Below are 25908 nucleotides of genomic sequence, written 5' to 3'. Positions count from 1 at the left end.
AAATACCGCGCCGCGGCATACGGTGTATTTATTTTATTTCCAATTATTGGAATATTAAAACTGCATAGGTTCATAAACTATAGAGTGAAAAGTTTATAGTACATTCTCATGTATACTAATTTATTTAATATTAACAGGAATTACGACTCCACCGAGAACTGAAATGGCCTGGAGGTAGAGTGCCACTCTCAGAACCTCCCTGCGGGTTTCGAGGTGAAAAATGCGTTAGTAAGTAAATCTTATAAATGATTTAATAAAAATGCCTGACTCGACGCAACCCAATCAAAAACTGTAGTACAAATAATATATAATATTTAAATATATAAAAGGAACTAAAAATACATCATATTATATTAACTGCCAAGAAATTCAGCATTTTTTCATAAATTTTTCAAAATATATTTTTTATTTTCGAAAAACTAAGTACCTATAATCAGAATAAATTAGAAGACATACTTTTTTTATGGTGGCAAACGGGCAGGAGGCTTACCTTATGTTAAGTGATACCGCCACCCATGTACACTAACATTGCCAGAAGGCTCGCAAGTGCGTTGCCGGCCTTTCTAGAATTTGTACGGTCTTTTCATCTTCTATTCGTGTTGTAACAATGTATGGATTCATAAATAATACGTTATATTATATTCGACGTTTTATATGTAATCCTAAACCCCATTAAGTAAATGTTTTTATGCGGCAATATTTTACGTACGATAAGTGCTTAATAGAATCAACAAATTACATTAGGTCGACCTATTTTGCCGGAACTAAAAAAGTAATGCTTAGCTGGAGGTCGGGGGCATTAAGCGCAAAGCTTGTAAGAGTAGGAAGGGTCGTAAAGCGTAATGTTACAAGCAATGTCGAGCAGTGGCCATCGCCCGCACGCGTCACCCGCTGTGCGTTTTTCGCCCTTTCTAGAAATTACGATTTTCTCTTAAATACAAAACTTGAAACTTAGTTTATTTTAATTTCAGTATTAATATCGCTCAATGGACTTTAAGTAATAAGCCTACGGATTTTGTCTGTAAATTTAATTTAAAAAAAAAACACAACCCATAACATTTCAAGGTTAAGGGGCCTTGGACTATCTTTATATATATGTATCTATAATTCTACTGTACGTGTGTATGCCACTGAATTCCTCTTAGACGGCTGGACCGATTTAAATGATTTTTTTTCTATGCGTTTGGGATGGTTTAGATTCACAAATCACCTCGGCAGATGGCGCTGCAGTTGGTATCTAGGTTATTTATCTATACAGCAAATAAACAGGAATATGTATAAATCTTCTGTGCATGTATTCGTAATTAAACTCCTAAACAGCTGGACCGATTTTGATGAAATTTTGATGTGAGTTCAGGTGGAGTCGAGTATGATTTACATTATAAAATGTTTTTTGTTTGTGAGACGTGTGTACAGGACAACGTCTGTCGGATCCGCTAGTATATTATAAAAAATCAATCTTTTACATATAAAACGTTACTTTTTAATATATTTACAACACTCGAAGTCAAAGATCAAAAAATAATATATTTTAAAATTTATTAAAATGTTCCTTATGATTACGTTCGTCAAAATTTAAATATTTATTAACCAAACTTTAATATTTATAGAAATCTATAAGAATGCAATATAGCATGATAAATCCAATTTTCCTCACCATGCGTATGTATTTGTAATAAATCAATAAGAATAAATGGATCACGTTCAAATCCTTATCATTCGATACGAAATGTAAGCTTTATTTACATTGAAAGAATAGAAAATTCCGTCAATATATTATGTATATCTTTTTTGTTTGGATCCTTTCTTCGGCCGCCACCCGCTTATTATTAACTAAATTGAAACGTAAAAATGCTATTGTTAATTTTCAGTTTTTTTAAAATGTAGATCATAGAAGTAGAGCCCTTACTCTATACCTTCCAATACCGAAATCCCGATTTAAATGAGTTTTTTCCCGCGCAATCCCAAAGTTCATCAGCGTTACCGATACTGAGAAGTCTCCACTGAAAGTGCATATAAAAGTCAGGATTTGTATTCCTGTTGCTAATGGAAGTTACAGAGTAGTAGTAAACAAATAATGATCACTATGTAAAACTTAAGGACATACTCATACTACTTGCACTCCTCAATAACGTATAAATGTGGACAACAGATGTTATAAAACCCAATTTTAATGAGAACATTACGCGTATACTTGACAGTATTAAAAAGAATTTTCAAAAAACTTCCGTTTCATCTATTCACCTAGATTTCGAATATACTTATTATTAAATGACTGAATATTATAATTCATATTTTCTGTATGCTAATGTTAACATGCCTTAATTAATACTTTTCGTCTATAAAATCTATACACTTTCATGTCATCTTTTCGCACTTTTGTTAAGTATTTTCTTCCAAGTCTCGAGTTTCGTCTTACCTCACTTTAGGACGATTCCAATTCATGTAAGTCTCAGACACAAATTGAATCGAACCGCTTACACCCTTAAGTGCTTTAATATATTTCCGTCATTGTGTACAATATGGGTAAAATGTTTTCTGATTGTTTACTTGTTTTACTTTTTATTTTGAAAGAAATTTAGGTATGGTTTTTTTTAATTATATTTAAAAGTCATAAGTGGAAGTAAAGAGCATTAGTTTATTGTCTTCATACTTTTTAAAATGAAAATTGAATATATCCACATTCCATAAGGTAAAGGAGGGAATTTAATAAGGTAGCCTTCATCAACCAAAAGTAACGAAAGATAATCTGTAATAAGACTATCGTTCATTTCTTTCCCTTGAATTGTGTTAACGCTGTGAAAACTAAATAAAATAAAATAAATAAATCAGTGGCGCTACAACCTTTTTTTAGATCTGGGTCTCAGATCGGTATCTGTTTCATGATCATTTGTTAATCTAATAGGCAAGTAGGTGATCAGCCTCCTGTGCCTGACGCACGTCGACTTTTTGGGTCTAAGGCAAGCCGGTTTCCTCACGATGTTTTCCTTCACCGTTTGAGCGAATGTTAAATGCGCACATAGAAAGAAAGTCCATTGGTGTACAGCCGGGGATCGAACCTACGACCTCAGGGATGAGAGTAGCACGCTGAAGCCACTAGGCTAACACTGCTCCGTGAAAACCAAATAAATAATAATCTTCAACTTTGCAGTTTCAGTTTCATAATCTTCCATAAATTAACCACAATTTATATACAGGTCATATTGGTGCGTGGGCCCTGGGAGCATCTGGTGGTACCCTAGTACTTCTAGCACTTGCGGCCTTAGCTCTATACCGAGGATGGCGATACGAGCAAGAACTGGACTCACTTCTGTGGAAAATCGATTTCAGAGATCTCCACTTACCTGATGATGAGCAGCGCGCCAACAAAATGAGTAGGTAAACACAATTTATATATGTTGTCTGCATGTTCGCCTTGCATGATGCATGTAAATGTTTATATCAACGGGCTTAGTTATATTTTCTTATCTGTGAAAACAATAATTGAATTCCAATGTTACGGGAAAAATAACGTCGATTAAACTTTTATGAATAAGAAGTATAATCATCTTTTCATTTATTTTAGTAGCTATATGAGAGCTTAGTTGGGACCTATCCTAATTATTCATGTAGTGTTCGCCTGGTAGTTAGGGTAGCGACTCTAAACTTGTGTGTGATCATACCCCTTTGGACTTTTCATTATTACTTTCGCTTTTGCAATACATCCATAAAAATTTATAGCAATTACGAACACACTTCCGATTCCAATTTCAAATTTTCCTATTACGTAATTTCAGGTTTACGTCATCAGCGCTGCTGATATTAACAGGACTACATAAAATAGGGTTTTATTTCGTTTATAGGGGTCTTGTGTGCCTAAGCTATTACTTATCAAATCATCATGGATATCGGTTTTACATAATAGCGTTCCTTTCATATTAATTACAATGCATACTTGACATTTACTCATAAACAAAAACAGAGCTAGTTGATCAGAGCTGATTTTTTCCAGCAAGATAGCACTGGCTTGAATACGAATTCAAGTAACGCGATATGCGAGAAGGGCAGCATAGGGGCGGCTCGGTCAAGCCAAGTCTCTCTCAGCTCTAACCCAGACTTGGACTTCCGGTACTCAGCCATCTTTACCCAAGTCGCCTTTTACCGTGGTCGCTTGTTGGCAGTGAAGCGCGTGAGACGACATCATATCGATATTAACCGGGAAATCAAGAAGGAACTCAAAATTGTAAGCTTTTTGAAAATTATTTTACGTTGTTTTGTAAACATAAACAAGTATTGAAAAAATGTGGAAAATTCATTTCTAACAAAAATCTTCTACACACAAAATCTAGTTACTAAGAAAATGTTTTATTTATTAGGAAATAAACAGATACATCACTGTATATGTCACCGTAAAATTGTAAAGACCGTTAGATTGTAATCTATCTCGCGAGATTATAAACTGTCGAAATCTTGTGAACCTCAACGAACTGCTTACAATTTAACGTATTATTATTCGGTAGTTATATGAAATTGTTGGAAAGTAAAATTAATCTGTAATTGACCAAAGAAGTTTGAATGATAACTAAGTTAGTGTAGTACAATCTACCAAATAATAATATGTTAAATTGTAAGCAGTAAGCTGAGGTTCACAATCTTTCGACAGTTTATAATCTCGCGTGATAGATTACAATCTAACGGTGTTTACAATTTTACGTTAACATATACACAATACAATAAAGGGTTAATAATTAATAACATATGTCGGAGCAATGACGTTACTGTCAACTGCCATTGTCATTTTATGTCACAGAGCTCATAAAAGTAATTTTAGGACTATTGAATACTCGTCAATTTATCTAGTAATATAATTTCATAGTCTAATCTAATATATAAATTTCTCGTGTCACAATGTATCCCATACGTCTCCGAAACGGCTCGACCGATTCTTATAAAACATTTTATGCATATTGAGTAAGTCTGAGAATTGGTTACTATCTATTTTTCAAACCCCTTAGTGATAAGGGGTGTCCACCCCAAAAAAATATTTTAATTTTTTGGATAACATGGCATAACAACGTTTGCCGGGTGAGCTAGTGAGTGAGTAGATCTATGAAAATTGGAAAATCACTGGTATTAACGGTTTCGGCTTTACTTTAATTAATTATAAGCTTATGTGACGTGAAATGACAATGACCATTGCTTCGACATCTAAAATGTTCTACATATCCAATATCCTAGAACAATATCACAGATTACATTTATGGCAACTTTTTGTCTCCACTCCTTACGATACTTTAAAAAGTTACACCAACGCGGGGTTTGTAAATTGATTTCCCAACGATAAAAAAAAATAGATATCAACGGTGGCCGATGTCGCCTCCTGACTTGACTCTCCACTAATCTTAATATAATATATAATAAATATATTCATATAATTATATAAGAATCCACATCATAAAACCTCTAATGTAATATTTTATATATATTGTAATACTTAGCGAGATCCTTATTCGAAGTAAACTCAATTCCCTTTTTAAGGTTCATAGATCTCACATACGATAGGTGGATTTTCTCAGAAAATGCCGAGGGATTTATTTCATAGACATTCATTTTCCCTTTAGACGGTATTTTCTTAGATCAACCTGGTTCAATAAGTGGAATGAAAGATAATCCAAACATTCGCTGTAAGGAATATATTTCAAAAGTTACAATTAATTCTTAAATATGATGTTTATATAAGAATTAATAATACTATTACTACTAATGGTCGATGGCAACTATTTACATTTATATGACTAATACATAACATACAAATAGGAAAAAACACGACACTAAACAGAAATATTTACAAAAATACTATTTCTTACATTATACGAACTGACTGAAAAAAGGCCAGACCTTTTGTAAGTTCACTCAACCGAGAATTAAAAACGTTAGCTGTAAGCTGTTAATCTATATATTTCATTAATTATTTCCATGCATTGTGTCATTTGTGGCTAATGTGACTGAGCAAATTTTTAACTATTTTCTAGTTTAATTTTATCAAAAAGGCCTCTTGGTTTGTTTTTTCTTCGAAAACCAAACACTAAAATAATGTAAAGCATTATTCTACATGGTACACAGACGGGAAGAAACAAAATATAAATTTAAATAACAAATCAGTGTATGGTAACTAAATTATAAAGTGAAGAACTTTGCTTCAGTCTTATGCCATACAAACAGTGTACGCCATAATCTCCAAAACTTCCAATTTTTTATAGTTTTTTATCAATGGATAAGTCATTGCTAAGAAATGTTAGCTTATTCGATATGGTCAGCATTATTGAAGAGGTCGCACAATTCTTTGTCTTCAAAAGACACGAAAGCTAGTATAAAATAAAATAACTATGAACTGATGTTAAAATAACATATGAAACACGCGATTTATGAGAATTAGACGTAAGCCAAGAATTGTTTATCTCTATTATGACAGCTTCGTAGACGCGAGACCGACAAAATCTAGTCAAACAGATATAATATAGAAATCCTGCATGGAAAAACTAAAGAGTAATTCAGTTGAAAAAGCATATTAAGTGAGAAAGAACATTTGTTAATAATAATAGACAGTCTATACGTAATAAGTCCCGACTTTTTGAAGACTTAACACATTTTGGAAAAATCACAGTTTTCAAAAATCATTATTACATAAAATGTGTTTGTATAGCAAAGTACCTACATAAGTATAACAATCAATAGTACCTAAGTCTAAGTATAATTCACTACATAATACATATTTGTTATCAGTGTATCTTGAAAAAGTAAATAATTATACATATTTTCTACTTTTTTGTTTTGTTTTTGTGGACTAAGTTTATTTTGGAAAAGAGCTCTTCAATTTATGTGAATATGAATTTTATTATACGTATGTGAAACGCTTGTATATTTCTTAGAGCGTCAGTAATTAAGCAGACTGTCGATCGATTAAATATTAAAAAAGTTTAAATAACATATTTTTTTAACAAAAACCATTACTGTAAAAACTAAAAGAAAGAATGAAATAAAAATCTCTATTATACATAAAATTGATATTTCGTTAAAAGGTGCACTAGCCCTCACACAAGGATTGCCTGTGTCGTGGGCAGCTAGCCTCTTTCCTTTGACATGTTAACTAGATTCCCATCTGTAAAAAACCTGGTTACAAAAAATACAATATATTACTAGATTAAAGATATAATGTATATATACAAAGCTAAAGTGTTCTCTTTGTTTTTTGATATCCGGGTTCATTATTTGCGAATTTATCTGTCAACGTAGTAACATAGGCAGTACATTAAATGGCATTAACGTGTAGATAAGTATATAATATATTATGATCGTGCTGCTTATGTGGGAAGGTAATAAATAACCTGAAACTTACAATGGTGAGCTTCGAATAGAATAATAGCGTCTATTAGTGTTTATAAAAAGTCAGTTGACACGTATTTTGTCTAACAATCACGAAATACAAATAAGGATGGTATTGAATGAATTAGTCAATGATTATTCATGAGTGCTGAATGATGACCTGTTGCATCATTATTTATCTATTAATCAATCTCCTTGAAGAACGATTAATTTCTTAATTGGCAAATCAAGAAATTAATAAGCTTTTTACATATTACATATAATGAACTAATGGCATCTTTATTATATATTGTTTTTAATAAATAACCTTTTTTGTCCCATGCCTGAGGTAAGGAGCTCATAGCCTTTCTAAAATTCTAATTTAAAAAAAATCATTTGTCCAATTCACACGTGGTAGCAGTGAAACCTTCAAAAACAAAGTTTTTATAATTAAAATATGTAAATTAGACTTTTTCTCTATCTAAATGTAGGATCTTTTCTTTAAAAAAATATATATTTTAATGTTAAATTTTTATTTATAACTTTAATATCAATCTTTAATTTGGTAAAAACTAAAATAATAAAAGTTTGAAATAAATTCACAAGATCCAACGTGGGAGAAAATGAGATAGGAAGCATTATACACTGTATAAACTTTTAATTAAGTGTAGTACGAAGTTTTCACTTCAAAACGTTTCTATAACTAATGATTTGTAAATAAAATTGATAAATAATCTAATTTTATAATTAAACTACTTACTTGATTTTTTAATTCAGAAAATGATCAAATACACACTAATTTAAAGTTTATACACTGTATAATGCCTCCTATCTCACTCTCTCCCACGCCAAATCCTATTAATTTATGTGTCTGTCTCTTTTTACTGTCGCTTTTTCCGTTGCATCCGGTTTGAAATCACAACGATTCTAAAGAAGTTTCACTTCAAAAATTGATATGTTCACTAAAGAAACCTACATGATAGGTGTTAGGAAGAAATTAATAGGAAATTAATAACGAAGCAGTATGTAAATTTGCAAAACATAATGAAAAACTGAAATTCTCCGAAGAACAAGTTGCCAATTTAGAAATTAATAAGCTTTTTACATATCACATATAATTTACGAATGGAATCTTCATTGAGCAAAAAGTACGGCCCAAGCACGTTCCGAAATAAATGTAGTAAATTACACAGAATTGCAATTGCATTCAGAATTGGGTTTCTGAGAACGGAACATCCGTTATCATACAAAATCGCACGCTGTTTTCCTTTAAGGCATCATTAATATCTCATTGTCAGATGCGGGATTTGCAACATGACAATGTGAATGGGTTTGTGGGCGCGTGTATCGAGCCGCCTAATGTATGCGCTCTCTCCGAATACTGTACTAGAGGCAGTCTTAAGGTAAGTCTATAGGAATAGTTGTTTAAAAATAAAATAAATATGTTTATTATGGAATATAAGATACATGTATCACTTATTCCACGTCATTAAATTTGAATCGGTAAGCATTCCTACTCATCAGCAAAGAAGACAGAGGGTGTAGGCAGATAGAAGAAGCCGGCGTAAAAAAACTCTCGGTACTCTTTTTAAATAGCAAATATTGCAAATTTTTAGAAGTAGCCTGTTTAGCACTAGTCCTAGGCCCTTTTATCAACTAGATAATCGTTAACTTTAAAGTAAGCCTTTTTATACAGCCTTTCTTTAATACATTTCCTAAATCTATTAAAAGGCAGAGATAAAAGAGCCTCTGGTTTTTTAAAGAAAAGTATTTGTAAGTAAAAAAATTATTAAAAAAAAAATTGCTGGATAAAAGCGTTTCGGAACTCTGGGAGATATTCCATAGAGATGTAGACTATTATTTCCACCTTTTAATTTTGTGTGTAACATCGTTATCGAATTGTTTTGACGTTACATATAACGAGATTAGATAAAGCCTATTTTTATAGATTTTCGAAATGTACGTAGAAACTTTTAGGTAATAAGTGCTGTAACATGTTTTTACTGACGGCAAAAAAAAATAATATTCTAACAACTTTTGTGGCAATCACATTTTTTATAGTATTGAAATAATCATCAATCACCTCTCCTAACTCGTCTACTATTGTTTAAATCTTCTATTTGAAAATATTTCACTAAAGTCAAAGGAGGTTAAATTCATTCTGATGTAAATTATTTTTATTTAATTCCATACGATGGTAATTAAATAAAACACGATATGTATATATGTAGTTTCTAATTTATCAAAGCCTAGACTCTAGAGCAGTGTTTCCCAAACCTTTTTGTCCCCACTTCAGCCTTTCTAAAATTATTCTTTAGGACTTTGGCCCCACATTGGGAAACACTGCTCTAGAATACTGTCTGGTACATTATTTCTGTCACTTGATATGACCGCGGCGGTAAAGCACATCAAATGTTTTGAAAAGAAATCTTTATAAATGTTGTTTATAAAGAGTTAAAGCTTGTACCTTCCTTAAATATAACTCATGCAGGTGTTTGTCACTATCATGAGTTTGGAACTTTACTATTTTAAACCCTAATCTCTTTTTCAGGATATTCTTGAGAATGAGGACATTAAATTGGATAATATGTTCATTGCATCGCTTGTCGGAGACATTATACGGGTACGGAATTTTTATTTTGATATATTTTTATTAATATTATTCTCTAATGATTTCCAAGCCAAACAATAAAGGTAACATATTTCAGGGTATGATTTTCATTCACGAGTCCCCGCTGCAGTACCACGGGTCCTTGCGACCTTCAAACTGCCTCGTGGACGCGCGATGGGTGGTCAAACTCGCAGACTTCGGGCTCCGGGAGTTCCGCCGCGGGGAGCTGCCTCCCTCTGATCCTACAGCTCTTAGATCTCATATAGAATGTAAGCACAATATATTTTATATAATTATTTGAAGAATAATGCCAGTTGGTTACAGGAAAATGTTACATCTGCATACATATACATACACCAAATTAAAACATATTATCAATAGCTTACGAAACTAAAGAGAGAGAGGGTAAGAGAGGTGGAAGGGATATTTGTAAATATATATTATGTTCCCTCCAGAAATGCATGGATACCCATTAATCAAACCAAATCAAATTTTATTTAATCATAGTCAGGGCCGGATTTAGGGGAGAGTAACCGGGGCTACAGTCCCGGGCCAACACGCGGATAACACTTTTCTTTTCATATATTCTTATATGTTTGTTAAATACTTAAAGAATCTACTTGGTTTCACAATAAATTATTGATTGCAAAACTCGACTGAAAAAAACTGTTCATTTTATTTTAGAAATTAATTTTTATTAAATTAATATTTACTCAAGTTTTCAAATCAAGAGCGTAGAGCGGATGAGAAGAATTGGCAAGAAACTCTATTTTATCGCCAAGTTTTGTTTTACGAGGAAAATTGTAACGAACACTACCCTTCGTTCATGCTTTACTGAACATATCGAAAGTCAGAATTCAAAGGCAACAAACGCTTAGCATCAGCGAACAAAATAAAACAAAACATAATCACGTAGTCGAAACTACTTACCGAATTTCAATAAATCTTGGAATGTTCCCTAAGTTGAAATATACCTGATTATACATATTATAAACTAATCAAAATTGATCCAAAAAAAAACAAATCGGTAAAAATTGGAGCGTGATTCATAGAAACAAAGTTGTATAATAAAATTGATCTATTTGTATATAAAATCAGCCTATATCATGTCTTGATCCAATAAATCTTTTATTTTATGCCAAAGTTTACTTACCGCATCGAAAACATAAAATAAATTATAATAAATCTTAATACACTGCTTTTATGAAGCCGTTTTTACGATTCTTTAATATAGAAACATAATACTTGAAAGATATAAAACGCGGTTATAAAATTTCGCATCCATCGACATCTTGCGCGAATGGATTTCGGATAAATCAAGTGCTCATATTTATGGCATATAGGTTATGATTCCATTATCCCTTTTACCAAAGACAATATGGTTTAATTGTCTTTGATATTACTAAGGTCTGTGGTAGTTTTGAATTATAGTTTTGATTTTAATATGTCTCGCCAGTCAAACAAAAAGATCCTTTTTTTTGTCGTCATGTTTTCTAAATACAGTGAGGATTTAAGACTCTTTTCCTTTTCTGAAACGGAATGTTACGGATTTTCGGCGATCTATTAGGTCCAACTGAGCTACTGGCTTTCTTTTAATATCTTCTTGTGAATTAGTTTGTAACAGACTTCATAAGATTTTTTTTTATAATTCGTGCTTGCGTTAGAACTTCGACCGTGTCCTCCATGTACGGTTTAGGCACTAGCTCGGTACCGCACAACCCTCCCAAAGGCCGAGAACAAATTAAAATTAAATTAAAACTTGCCCTCGAACCGGGAATCGAACCCGGTACCCCTCACCTAGCTGCCACTTAATAAGACCGCTAGGCTATGAGGCCCCTAATAAAAAATTTAAGTTACTTTTTTTGAAAGTAGTGTTAGTCTAGTGACTTTAGCGTGCAACCCTGAGGTCGTAGGTTCGAACCTTGGCTGTGCACCAATGGACTTTCTGTCAATGTGCGCATTTAACACTCGTTGGAGACCGGCATGCCTTGGACCTAAAAAGTCGACGGCGTGTGTCGTGTACAGACTACAAATAATCACGAAACAGATACAGAAATCTGAGACCCAGACCGAAAAAAAGGTTGCAGCGCCACTGTTTGTTTTTACTTTTTAAGAACCGTTTTAGCCATCCTAACATAAAATTCATTTTAGAAGTATTTTTCGTCCGTGTATTCGTATAACGTATTACACTATTAACATATCCATTTTTCACTTTGATTGTGTCGTTCCGTGATTTCTGTTTTTGTCACTAACAATCCCCTTTGAAACTGAAGGGTTTGTTTTGCCGCCAAAAACTAGGGTGTATAAAATATGCACATATATTTCAATGTAAATAAATATACATTTGATATTTATGAATAGTGATTAGTTATTTAGGTATGTGTAATATTCTACTAGTTTGTCTGATTGAACCAATGCTTACCTCGAGAATTTCTGGTTCGAATTAAAAAAATAATTTTCTTATTCGATCTTTCTACTTAAATAGACGCTGAACATATATTTATTTTTCGACCCATCAAAAAGATACATTTATTACTAGTGGACCCGACAGACGTTGTCCTGCATGATATTTCAAGCAATTAGTAAAGCAAAGTATGAAAGTACCGATTGCAGCGCCATCTGGCGGGCTGATTTGTGAATCTAAACCATTCCCAGATTCCCTTGAACACACACAAAAAATTTCATCAAAATCGGTCCAGTCGTTTGAGAGAAGTTCAGTGACATACACACTCACAGAAGAATTATATATATAAAGATATTGGCTTCCCAAAAAGTTGTATAGAATCGAGTTATGTAACCTTACATTAGTGAGTTACATATATATATATTTAGTTAATAAGTAGAAACGTAAAAAAATTTAAATAATCATCGCACACTTGAAGCCAATGTGCCCTTTAGTTTTTACCAAACTCATAAATTGTAATTTAACAATTCTCGTTTCCGATAATGTCCAATAACATAAGTGTCACTTAGATTTACGAACTCTACAATACGGCAACTTAGTTTTTTGTTAATTCAGCATCGCAACCCCACTACCCCTAAAGTTATCTTAGTTCTAAGCTCATGTTTTAAACAATTAAAGCCAGTTATTACCCAGCTTCAAACAAAGTGTTTCATTTAACATACACCTGAATATATCCATACAACAACCGCCAACAAACTTCATTACCGTAAAGTTTTTATTTATTATTTATCTAAATACAAATAAGACTTCAAGAAACTCGAAAGAAGAAGATTATAATTCGATAAATTTTTTAACCTATGATTGTTTATAGGTCTATGCTACCTATCCCCAGAGCTGCTACGTTCAGCTGGTTGGGGAAAGGACTGCTTCCCCACATCACTTGAAGTTAGGTGCGGTTCACCGGCGTCTGACGTTTATTCGTTTGCATTACTCCTGTACGAACTTCACACTCGTCGTGGTCCCTTTGGCCCGGGAGCTCCATCACCGCCCTCGCTATTACGTCGTTTAGCACATCCCTATCCTGCGCCTTATAGGTAGGTATGTGTCAAATGTCATCCACAAATGCATACGACTAACATAAAAAAGGTCTGTGGAGTTATTAACACTTTCAAGATTTTGATTTTTCTATAAAGGTTGTGGCAGAAAAAAATCAAATTCGATTTTCTTATTAGCGTTTTGACGTATTTTTTGCCGCCAATGACAATAATTGCCTTCTGGTCCCTAAGTGACTTCCCATATTGCTTATGAGAGATGTCTTATAATAAAATTTTGCGTATACATACAGTAATCCCCCCTATAACTCGATACCCTTATAACGCAGAGCTTTCTCAAGTTATATTTCTGTAGTGTGAAATTTTTAATGATTTGTCAAGTCCATAATTAAATAACTGTATTTTCCTAGTTTTTGAATTGTCAATTCAAAAATCGGTTTTACGAGAATACTAGGACTATGCTCGTGATGCGATTTCCTATAACACGGTCCGGGTCTACCGCGGGGATCCTGTATATTATAAATTTTAAACTAGTACAATAGTCAACTTACATTAAGGTTATAAATATATAGTGCATTAATTTAAGCCCTTTCAAGTGTTAAACTTTTTTACATAAAATGTGTCCTGCATTCGAAATCAATTTGCTAAATTAAATAAATCAATTATCATTAAATTAACGTAATCTTAAATAAAATATAAATGAGATATGAATGAAGAAATAAGCCCTGCGATTCTGTAACTCACTTTAAAATGACTGTTTCACGACTGATTTGAGAGCGACCGCCGATGCGAAAACCGCTGTGTGAGTTCGAAAAGTGAGTTACAGAATCGCAGGGCTGTAGTCGCATTAAAAAAAAAACAAAGAAGAATTAAATTACAAAAAAATAGAATACAAAAAATATATGTATTTTAAATACAATTTTCTGTCTGTCCGTCCGTACACGCTTATATCCGACTAAATGGTTGACCGTTTTAATGGATAAGCGAAATGTTTATTCGATATTTTTGCGGCTAACATTTTTTTTGTACTCATTACAGACCACCCCTCGAAGCTTTAGCGGATCGTTTTGATTGCGTGAGGGAATGCTGCGCTGAATGTTGGGTGGAGGATGCAAGTACTCGTCCTGATTTTAAGGCAATACGTACAAGATTACGGCCGTTAAGAAAGGGCATGTGAGTTATCAAGTAATTTATAATGTGACAGCCGTATGTCTAAAAACCGATACAGTTTTCACGTACTGAAAATAAAATTAGTTAAAATTATATTCAGTTTTTTTTCATACTTGTGTCATTTCTGAATCTCATCCTCAGGGCGTAAATAATTAATATGGTGTTATAATACATGTATACATACGTATAAATTTTATCTAACATTGACACTTAGCATAATTATACGCAATACAATGAACGCCTATTTATTATTATAAACTTACTAAACATATCTTAATGATTAAAAACTTCCATGTCAAAAACGGTAGCCATGGTAACGGAATCTTTAGTCCAGCAACTTTCAGTAATACATTTAAATAATTAATTTGCGATGATTTACTTTAATTTTATTACAGGAAACCAAATATATTCGATAATATGATAGCTATGATGGAAAAATATGCTAACAATTTAGAAGCACTGGTCGACGAAAGAACAGATCAGCTGCAGGAAGAGAAAAAGAAGACAGGTGAGGAAAAATCACAGTTTTCTTAACAATTCCGTTATTTTGTGTGAAAATGCTTATTGCCATAAGACATCATTTGTCTATTTTTTAATCTGTTTTGTCAAATTAAACGCTATGGCAGACTTAAAAAAATCATCTTTATAAAACGTAAATTATAACAATGGCTTTAAAACTAAGTAAAAAAATAAGTCTAATAAAACAATTTTTTTATCGGATTGAAGTTATGTATTTAGAATTATTTTGCATAATTTTCTCACTTTTTAATCGCCAAGATGAATGAAGCTGGTAAAAAATTGTTATATTAAATGTGTAAAAGTTTTGTCAATAAAAGACAAAAAATAAATCTTCCAAACTCGGCTCGCTTCTTAACCCCTTGTCACGTGACCATAAAAATACTGGAGATAATACTCCGTCTTAAAGTATCTGAGCTCCAGAACAAAACAAAACAGAAAACTGAGAAATTATATTATTCTAGTTGTTTTCATTATTTTCTAAAACTATTTGCTGACGTGTTTCAACGCTCAAGAACAGTGTTGGCCTGGTGGCTTCAGCGACTCTCGTTCATTCAAAACATGGCACCAAAGGAATTGTATTTCTCTGTGCGGAATTAACACCCGTATGGTGAAGGCAAACATTGCGAGGAAACCAGCATGTTTCAAACGCAAAAATCGATGACATGTGTCTATATAATATTAATGATCAAAGAAACGGATTCAATCTGAGACCCATTTAGGGTTGTAGCGCCACTGAATTGTTGTTTCAACGCTCCAATCTCAAATATCTCAGGAAAAGGTTTCTAAATTTGTTAAATTTGAAAAAAGAATGTTGTTTTTAATTTTTTTTATTATTTATATATAGCCCATGAATGATATATTCATAGCTTCATATCAATGGTTTATGTAGATTCGTTTCAAATACATGAATTTTACGAACTTATTTCAAGGTTGTTCGAACAAATCCACGCACTAAATCTTATTTGCATAACTACGCGTTTGACAGCGGATCAACTTTCGGTCACGGTCGGAAACTCGATTTGAATTCTTTGGTCCATTGACCTGTGATACCAAATGTTACTGATTTTATAATTATTAATTTAATAATCTTATCATGTTATAATCTATTCTATTTCATTTATTATATTTAAAATAATTCTACCCAAGATGTAAAACCTTTCGTTTACTTCACAATACTCAAAACATTTTTTTTTTCTAATTAAGTTGCAGAACAATTAATAAAGAGTTAAAAGTAAAAGTTGTTTTCCCGAAAATTGAACACTAGGCCCGACTAAAATCCAACTTATTAAAAAGGTTTTTAAAACCTGTCGGTAACAGGCTTGCCCGACTTTATAGGCGGTGATCATCACTGTTCGTAGACATCCTTCGTGCGCCTCTGTCCCATCTAGAGAAACAACATAAGTACCTAATAAACCAAAATAATTGAACGTGCAAAACATAAATTAAAACCTAATAGGTGATGAAATGGCGATGTAGAGAGATAAATAGAATGAATTCCAACGATTTACTCAGTTTAATTGTTACGCTTAAGCAATCTGAACTTATTTTCTGTTCTATCGAGACTATCAAAAATAATGAAAAATATCTAATATTTGCAAATAAAGTTTGACGAAATTCTGTTTTGAATCTTAATGGTATTAGTTTTATTAAATGTCAATGAAAACTTTTGTAGTTTTAGTCATAAATTTTTAGTATTCTCAAATCACCCGTTTTCAATGATTCGCGATTATTAAACCTAATTTTGCAAAAAGGAATATCTTCTATTAACTTCGCTTAATTTTTTTTCATTTTCTACCAACTACTTTTTTATATATATACCTAACTATTAACTACTTAATATGTAATGTGGAACATGGTGTAATGGTTGCAGCTCCTTCAAACGTGTAAAACAAAATACTTGGCGATTAAAAAGAGTGGCGGAGAGTTTATTGCCAGTTCTTCTCTTCCGTTCTACGCTCTTGATTTGAGAACTGGCAGTTAATATAAAATTAGAAGCATTTCATATATATATTTTTTTTTTGACGTTCATAAGTGTACATGATGTTACGTATATGAACAAATGATTTTGACTTTGGACTTTTGATATTGTTATTAGAACTTATAAATAAATACTTTCTCTTAATACACATTTTTAGTTTAAAATATTTAAACCTTGATTTGATAGTTTTCAATTAGTCGAACCACCACAGCTACGGTAGAACTGGGAACGGGAATTAAAAACTGTTTTTTCTAATAAATAATTTGATAATTTAAATGGTTACTAGTAGTTTAGACACTATTTCAGATTGTAATAATATCTCTCCCAAATTCCGTTCTATTTTTTTCCATTATGTCACGCCCTTTCCTTGTAAATTGTGTTGCGCCCTTTTGCTATTACTTGTCTCTATGTCATCCTTTCCTGTCCGCCTTAAGACACCCGTAAACTATTAACCTTTATTTTTTGTGGATCTATACCCTTACCAAACTCAATTAACTGGTTTCGTACACAACTTTCTTCATAAAAATTAATCGCAAAATATGCCTTGCGCGAAACTCGAAGACGGCTGGACAGATTCGAGTATTTTTTTTTTTGTAGATATTCTTTGAACTCTGAGGAACCTTTTTATGGAAATGCTTTCAAGGGGAAGGTACTTATATTTTTAACGTCACGGTGCTTCTATAACGTGAGGGAATTCTTAGATTACTAGTTTTGAGATACCTACTGACATAGAATATGACATAATAAACAATTTAACTGCTTTAAATTATAATTTAAACGGCATAGGTTAGTTTGATATATCTGTCAAGGCAAATAAATAAATGATAAGTAATACTACGACATCGTGTTCTACCATTAAAAAAAAACAAAAGAAAGTCGTGATTTTGTTACATTTTTATAGTCAAAAAGTCAAAAGTCAAAAATCATTTATTTATATAGGTAACACAATGTACACTTATGAACGTCAAAAAAGAAATAAACATTAAATGCTTCTAATTTACATTTACTGCCAGTTCTCAAATCAAGGGCGTAGAACGGAAGAGAAGAACTGGCAATAAAGTATATATAACTATACCACTCGACTGTTGCCGAAATTAACTAAATATTAAAGTAAATTTAAATTTTATTTAAATACGCTTGACAAGCTCAGTATAGAACTAGTAGGACAGCATAGATTTGTATTTTCAGAGGCGCTGTTAGAGGAAATGTTGCCAGCACCAGTTGCAGAACAATTGAAGCGCGGGCGACGCGTGTTGCCCGAAAACTATGATTCCGTTACCATATACTTTAGTGATATTGTTGGCTTCACTGCCATGTCTGCTGAGAGCACTCCGTTACAGGTAAAAGACACAGCATTGTATGTATATTTAATTTCGACTCATTGGTCTAGTGGTTAGTACCCCAGTCCCCAGACTGCGAATCCATGGGTCCCGGGTTCGATCCCCGGCTGAGACGAACATCGATGTGATGAGCATTTGGTGTTGTGCTTAGGTCTTGGGTGTTTAAATATGTATTTATATGTCTATCTATCTATAATATGTATGTATATCCGTTGCCTAGTACCCATAACACAAGCTTCATCAGCTTAGCATGGGACTAGGTCAAAATTAAAAAAAAAAAAAAACTAACTCTCAATTCCCTCACTAACTTCGATCTGGGACCCAAAAAGTGACAACAAAAACGAAAACCCAGCGCTCCCAGGCCTGTGCCTCTTCCCACCAATTGCTTTCATCAGAAGAACATGCTTTACTCTGTCAATCCAGCGGATCCCCATGCCCTGGATAGATTTGAAGAATTCAGACAAGTGATTATCCCCTTAGTCATACAAACTAATTCAGTCTGACTGAATAATTTTTACTAAAGTACTCGACTGTTTCTTTCCATAACGTAAACGCTATTTGACTGTAGTAAAAAAAATCAATTAACTTCATTTATTTTTTATATATAATTTAAAAGTAATTGAAATATTATTTTAGGTGGTCGACTTTTTAAATGATCTCTACACATGTTTTGACTCGATATTAGAAAATTTTGACGTCTACAAAGTTGAAACTATCGGTGATGCATATATGGTTGTAAGTATTGCCCCTGTGTTATGTGTACTTGAATTAAAACACAATAAGAAAGCTTTCTATGATATTTATAAGTAATAATAATAATAATTTATACGGCGCTATTTTTTTTTTAGATGATTGCTCTAAACAATAACAAACTCAAATTAACAAATTTTGCGCAAAACAATTATCTATAAAATTTAATATTAAAATTTGAGGGCGGCCAAGTCGAGCAACAAAGCAGCACAGCACGAACTTAAACAATCTAATTTATTATAATATACTAGCTGGCCTGGCGAACATCGTACCGCCTAACAGTCGATTCTTTATTTGTTTAAAATACGCATTCTGCTATTCGGGACACCGGTCTAGCTAGTAAGATAAAAAAAAGAAAATTGATAAGACAACAAATACATTATGTCAAAAAATAAAAATTTACCTTCCCGGAACCCCTCCACTAACACTTGACAAATTGACTTTTAAATATTATTACGAATATTTTGTATGGGAATATAGAAAAGTGTTGTTTTTAGACTTTTTCACTCAATTTTTTTAAATTTTTCTCCGTAAGAACCATCCTCGTACTTCAAGGTATATTATATAAAAAATCAGACAAATCGGTCAAGCCGTTTTCATGTTATGTCGTGACAACGGAAAACGGGTTTCATTTTTATATATATAGATATATATGTGTTTTCATGCGATGGCCAAATCCATCTATTTATTTATATATATGGCCAGTATAAGATGTTTTTAGGTTAGATAATAACTAAACTTAACGTAATAACTTAAGTAGGGACTGAATAAACCAACTTGGTGAACATGGATCTCACAACTTTTTACGGTAGAAATACAGAGTTATGTTTTTGATGGCATCATTGCAACAGGTATCAGGTCTTCCGATACGCAACGGAATCCTTCACGCGGGTGAAATAGCCTCAATGGCTCTGGCTCTGCTCTCTGCGACACGCGCATTTCGAGTACGTCATAGACCCGACCAGAGATTACTGCTGAGAATTGGCATACACTCTGGTAAGTATTAAACATCTCAAACTTACCTTAAAAAATCATTTAAAAATTTAATTGTTGTGATTGCACTCTTTCTCTCAAATTATGGTAAATAGAGACAAAAAGTATGGTAGTCAGAACGGTGTTACATGACTGATTGTCTTATCAAAGACAAGATTTTTTTTAGGTTTTAAAAAGCTACTATGGAGCTTCTTGCCACTTTTGGAAAAATCTTTCTTACGCTAATATTCTGTAAAATAACATAGAAAATAAATTCAAAAATATAACACAAATTAAAAATATTATTCACAGGTCCTGTCTGCGCAGGAGTCGTCGGACTGAAAATGCCCCGTTATTGTCTATTTGGGGATACAGTAAACACAGCTAGCCGTTTTGAATCAACAGGAGTTGGTAAGTAACAAATAAAACTAAACATTAAATACAGGTATAGATGTTTTTCTTCTAGGGAATCGTAGATCGTCGGAATCATTATTTTAATCTCATAGACAAGAGATATAAAAATATATTACCGACATAGCTGAAAGCTTCACCGAAATCGAAAAGTTTTTCAGATGTTTATACAGTCTACTAAACCTGGCTTATTTATATTTTAAGATGTCTCTTGATTCGATTGTAATTTTGCGATTAATTGATTGTAATCTTTTTGTCAAAAAATTTTAGTTTTCTGAAAATAAAGTATACGTATAAGAAAATAAATGTCTTCAGACTTCGTCTGGATTAATAATAATAATTATCATTAAATTTGGTGTGTGGTAATTTTGATTTAATTTGAGCCATTACAATAGTTAATATGGTAAAATAAACCCGGATAATTGACAAATAAAAACAAACGAAATCTCTTTATACTCAAACTCAAAATAACTTTATTCATATTGGTAAAAGTACACTTGTGAACGTCAGAAAAGAAGTTAAATTAATTCTAAATTTACATTTACTACCACATCGCAACCCAAGCAAATATATAGCAATTCAGTAGATCCCATGGCTGCGATACATACACTCTCGCTTTCCACGTATTTTTCGTTTTATATTTGAGAACCTCACGATCCCAAGGTTGCCATAAACAAATCAAATTACCATATTCGTCACCATTGATACGACAGGATATTTTCTATTTTTTCCAGCCCTCAAAATCCACTGCAGCTCGGCTTGTAAGGCGTTGCTTGACCAGCTCGGGGGTTATATTCTGGAAGAGCGCGGTATAGTTTCTATGAAGGGTAAACGGGATCAGGTGACATACTGGGTTCGTGGTGAGGACCCAGAGGCAGCTGCAAGTCGGACGAGACGACGAGCCATTCACAAGGAAGGCACGCCAATTGTTGACAATAAACGAAACAGGAGCTCGCTCAAGTCACGGGGATGGAAGAACCAAGTTGGCGGCTTGCATAGGTATGGCCATTTATTTTTTATAAAACAGGGGGAATTGGGTAGCAGGATCACCGGGATATTCATTGAGGCTATAAGGCACTTTCTGCCACCACTTGTGAAACTACCCTTAAAGACCCGGCAGCACATACGTAAGCTTCTTGGTGTTGGAGGTGTCTACAAGCGGCGATAAGCACTTCTGTTTGTTTTGCCTGTTAGACCCCGTAAGAAAAAATAATTCTCCGATCGTTTGATTCGAGTTTGTCAACAGCATCTCTAGCCCAATATGATTTATCATGTTATTACGTCCATTTGACCAATCACAGTCGAACTCAACGCTTTATCTTTAGTGTTTCGATTTACATTCTCAGCCCCTGAAAACCAGGCTCAAGTGGACTGTTTTTTAAAAATATTTTTTCTTGAATCTTAAGTCGAATTGGTTCTCAAAAATCAGGTATAGCAGCTGGTATTAGTGGATGGCTAAAAGTTACCTAAATGCGCTAATATCTAACTCAAAACAACTTTATTCATATAGGTAACCAAGTAGAACGCCTTATGAACGTCAACAGAAAAGATATTAAATTGATTCTAAATTTACATTTACTACCAGTTCGCAAGTCAAGGGCGTACAGTAAGTGTCTCAATGTTAATTAAATTTAGAAATCTACCTAAACATGACTTACTTGACCTAAACTCCTATGTTACCCAAATGGGGCAGAAGGCCTTCAGCGTAGAAAACCAGCCTGCTCGGCCTTGGCCAGCTCTCCTTATTGCACACCACGTAATTCCAGCTTCCTTCGTCTCTGCAATGATACTTCGTGCCAGGTCTGTTGTGGGCGACCACGTTTCATTTTGTATCTGGACATCTCTCCATTTCCACTTTCGGTGTTTTATAGACCTATCCATTTGCACTTCATCGCATCCCAATGCTGATTAGAGATTCTCTTGGGCCAGAATATTCCAAGGATTTAACGAAGGTAGAAGAAGACTTGGAGTTGTTGTGTGGTAGTCTGTAACTTAGAGTTGCCAACAAGAAATACAAAAAAAAACTTTATTTGAAATTTAACCTACTGAATAAGGCTGGCAGCATACGTACGGTTTGCTCATTAGGTTTCCTGATCCGGAATTCAGATTAGGTTTTAAGCCTTAAACACTCATGATTCGCTTGGTTATGTAAAGTTCTTATGTACTGAATTTTCCCGATTTTTTTTCGTTCTTGTTTGTAAAATAATGTGTTTTTTTTTTTTAATACAACTGAATCTATGGTAGTATAGTTTGGTAAGACTTGGAGATCCAGTTCTGATAGATTACACTTTTCAGATGTTGTAGTTTAGAATCTCCAAAGAAACTAAGATTTGCTTCGGGAAATCACTTAGAATCTCACAACGACAGTGTTATGCATCATCGGAGCGACGAATACCTAATGGAAGTTAGTATTACATTTTTTTTATTTATTTAAAAAAAACTACCAAAATTTATGTGACGGAACACAAATTGGTCTTTGGCCGTCCACTAAAGCGTCGACATTAATTACAATAATATTATATACTGTAATTTAAAAAAAAGTAATGAATCAAAACATAAGAATTGGTTTACAATGTTAATGTGATAGGTCCAAAGTGCGACAGTAGGAACCTGTTATTGACGCCCGTACTTAAATAAATATGTATATATTTCATATGGTTCAAACATAGTTATGCATATAGCATTGTATTGTGATTAACTGTATAGGTAGATACAGTATGTTCTAAAATTAATTTAGTTTCTAGTACTAAAAAAGTATTTTAATCAACAAAATATGTCAGATAGTTGGCAACATTGCGTGAAACTCCGTGTCTCAAACTACTGGACCGGTTTGATGCAACTTGGATGATTCTCAAAGTTGGAATACATTGTAAACTTTATCTCTAATACAACTTAGTTTTGCAAACTCACACTTTGGCGTACTTAATATTATAATTCCCAACAACATTTAGATTAATTACCCCCTTTGTAACCTTTTAGAAAAATATTTTATATTAACTTTAAATGCATTCTGGCAAATAAAGAGATTTTATATATTTAAGGTGATAGGCGAAAACCGAGTTGCTCCAAGCCCGCGGATAGATCTCCTGGAGGCACCAAGCCTTCGTCAGGAGTACACCAGCGTATCATGCCCCATAATTGAACATGTCCCAGAATGTGACATTCGACTTATTGTTAATGGCGTACAAGATCCTGCGGCTCTACCGTTGCTCGCTGATGCTTAATATAGTAGAAACCATTATAAAGGGTGTATTTTCTTCGGTTTACCCCGTAACATCAATAGCAAATCCTACCCTTTAATGATTAATTACATCCTATAAAACCCTGACTCACGACGATATTTAAACGTCACTCAAACGTAAATCAGCTGTCAACAGATGAAATTTGACATAGCTATTTGACAATGCAAGAATGCAAGTTGAGGTACGTTTTAAAATTCGGGTCTGAGTCTAACAAGCATATTTTGGTGTATTTAATTGTTTTTATTAATGTTAAAAAACCCATTTATATTAAAGGTTTCATTCATAATTCGTTTGACTTTGTAAATAAACAAAGTTTATATAAATTTTTGAGGCTTGTGTGAAACTCTCTAAATGTGAAAATGTAAACAAATCAAAAATAAATTACGTTGAAGTAATTTCTCTAAAACTTCATTTTATGTTCAAAGAAAGTAATTATTTCAGATTTTTCCATTCTTCGTGTTACTTATGAGTAATGAGGACTGTGTCTTGTTTTTTTAGTATACTTTAGTAAATATTAGTTTACATATAAAGTAAAGCCGAGATTTGACCGTTACGTTGAATATTTTGATTCCTTAGCTTGTCTTAAGATAGTAATTGGTTTCTAATCGTCATGACACGATATATGTAATAATTAACTATATTTAAGTTTTACGATTGTTTAAGTTATTGTAATAACTAGATATTTGGAAAGTTCATTAAATTAATTTAACAATCGCTTTGGTTTCTAGTGGTCTGTGTCAAAAAAGTTATTATTAGGATTAAATAAAATTTCATTCTTTACATCATTCTTGTAACTATGACAAAAGTTTTAAAGTATTTAAGCTAAAATTTTCTATATACTATCTATGTATACTGTACTAATAGATATTTACCTCATTTTTAATTTTAAACTTAATTTATTGTAATAAACTAAACGTCTAATACAGTTAAGATTAAACAATGCTAGCAAGAAATATATTATTAAATATATAATATTCAGATATATTCATAAAAATTGGCTAGTAGTTCTAACGTAAAGACAAATAACAGAGTGGTCATAGTAAAAGTAATCGTCACTAAGATCGATACTGCACTTATTGCCGTAATATGTGGCCTGTCTCTCATCTCATTATTTTTTAAATAAATTTTACCTTTTATGCTTGTGTATTTTTCAGTTCAATTTAACAGTAATGGGTCCCCGTAACAAGTCGGAAAATGCATATATTATCTATATAATGGTGTTCCTTTTACTCGATTAGGTGCAATACTTTTTAAATAATTGAAATCGGTAAATTGGTTGCGAAGATATTACACATTTTCTACAAGCTAACCGCGGCGCGGCCGAAATGCTCATGTGACGTCACGATTTCCCTACGGACCGCGCGCTCGCTCTTCGCCATTCATTTATTAAAGTTCACTCGATCTGCGCGGGTCGTGTTGTGGTTTTGTGGTTTTTATGTGAAAATATGCCGCATTATAAGTACTGTATAGTACCGAAATGTACTAATACTTCAACTAGTACACCTGAAAAACTGTTTTTTAATGTGCCAAGGGACCTGAAAGTGTGCAAAAAATGGTGTACTGTCATGAAGAGGGGTGACAGTACACCTTACATTACTCATGTGGTAAACAGTATCTTAGTAAAACTTGTTTACGAATGTTAAAGAAAAATACAGGGTCGTACTAGGTGTATTTCAATGAATAAATAAATGATAAAAAGTGTAAGTAGTGAAATTTCTAATAACCCTTCCTCAGTAGTCTGGTAAAACCCAGGGTCGTACTGAGGCTCAACTAAATGAAATGTGCCGTTCCCGGGAATATTTCCCAATGCCGGAACATTCCCACTTTGGGGAATATGTATCTGTAGGTAATAAAACTGTAGCCAAAGTGAATTCTATACATTGAATATTTTTTTGAATAATCGAGTTATGAGAGCTCCATACACGCAATAGAAACCACAAATATTGTTTTTGAATTTCTTGTCTGTCTGTTGAACGCTTTTCACGCGAAAACTGCTAGACGTATTTTACGCCTTTTTTTTAAAACTCTTTGCGAATATTTTTACAAGACGTTTTCCTCTTTCCATAGCGACTGTCTCCTGTATGGATGCCCCGAAAATCTGTTCAACTAAAACACCAT

General features: G+C 33.0%; 1 protein-coding gene across 1 annotated transcript in view; it reads left to right on the top strand.

Moving 5' to 3' along the window:
* LOC125053198 (guanylate cyclase 32E) overlaps window positions 1-24926 on the top strand; it is a 52426-nt gene extending 27500 nt beyond the window's left edge. Inside the window, exons 11-26 of the mRNA XM_047654444.1 lie at window positions 138-228; window positions 3198-3374; window positions 3996-4222; window positions 8640-8744; window positions 9893-9964; window positions 10050-10221; window positions 13228-13450; window positions 14447-14581; window positions 14974-15086; window positions 18264-18415; window positions 19052-19150; window positions 20017-20161; window positions 20450-20548; window positions 21283-21547; window positions 22844-22952; window positions 23590-24926. Coding sequence (XP_047510400.1) covers window positions 138-228; window positions 3198-3374; window positions 3996-4222; window positions 8640-8744; window positions 9893-9964; window positions 10050-10221; window positions 13228-13450; window positions 14447-14581; window positions 14974-15086; window positions 18264-18415; window positions 19052-19150; window positions 20017-20161; window positions 20450-20548; window positions 21283-21547; window positions 22844-22952; window positions 23590-23772 — 2367 coding nt within the window. The 3' untranslated portion in view covers window positions 23773-24926. The remainder of the gene's footprint in view (window positions 1-137; window positions 229-3197; window positions 3375-3995; window positions 4223-8639; window positions 8745-9892; window positions 9965-10049; window positions 10222-13227; window positions 13451-14446; window positions 14582-14973; window positions 15087-18263; window positions 18416-19051; window positions 19151-20016; window positions 20162-20449; window positions 20549-21282; window positions 21548-22843; window positions 22953-23589) is intronic.
* The last annotated feature ends 982 nt before the right edge of the window (window positions 24927-25908 follow it).

The sequence above is a fragment of the Pieris napi genome, chromosome 10, assembly GCF_905475465.1.
Source record: "Pieris napi chromosome 10, ilPieNapi1.2, whole genome shotgun sequence".
In the NCBI taxonomy this organism is placed as follows: Eukaryota; Metazoa; Arthropoda; class Insecta; order Lepidoptera; family Pieridae; genus Pieris; species Pieris napi.
The sequence above is the reverse complement of the archived record's forward strand: the minus strand, read 5'-3'. Positions and strand labels throughout refer to the sequence as shown.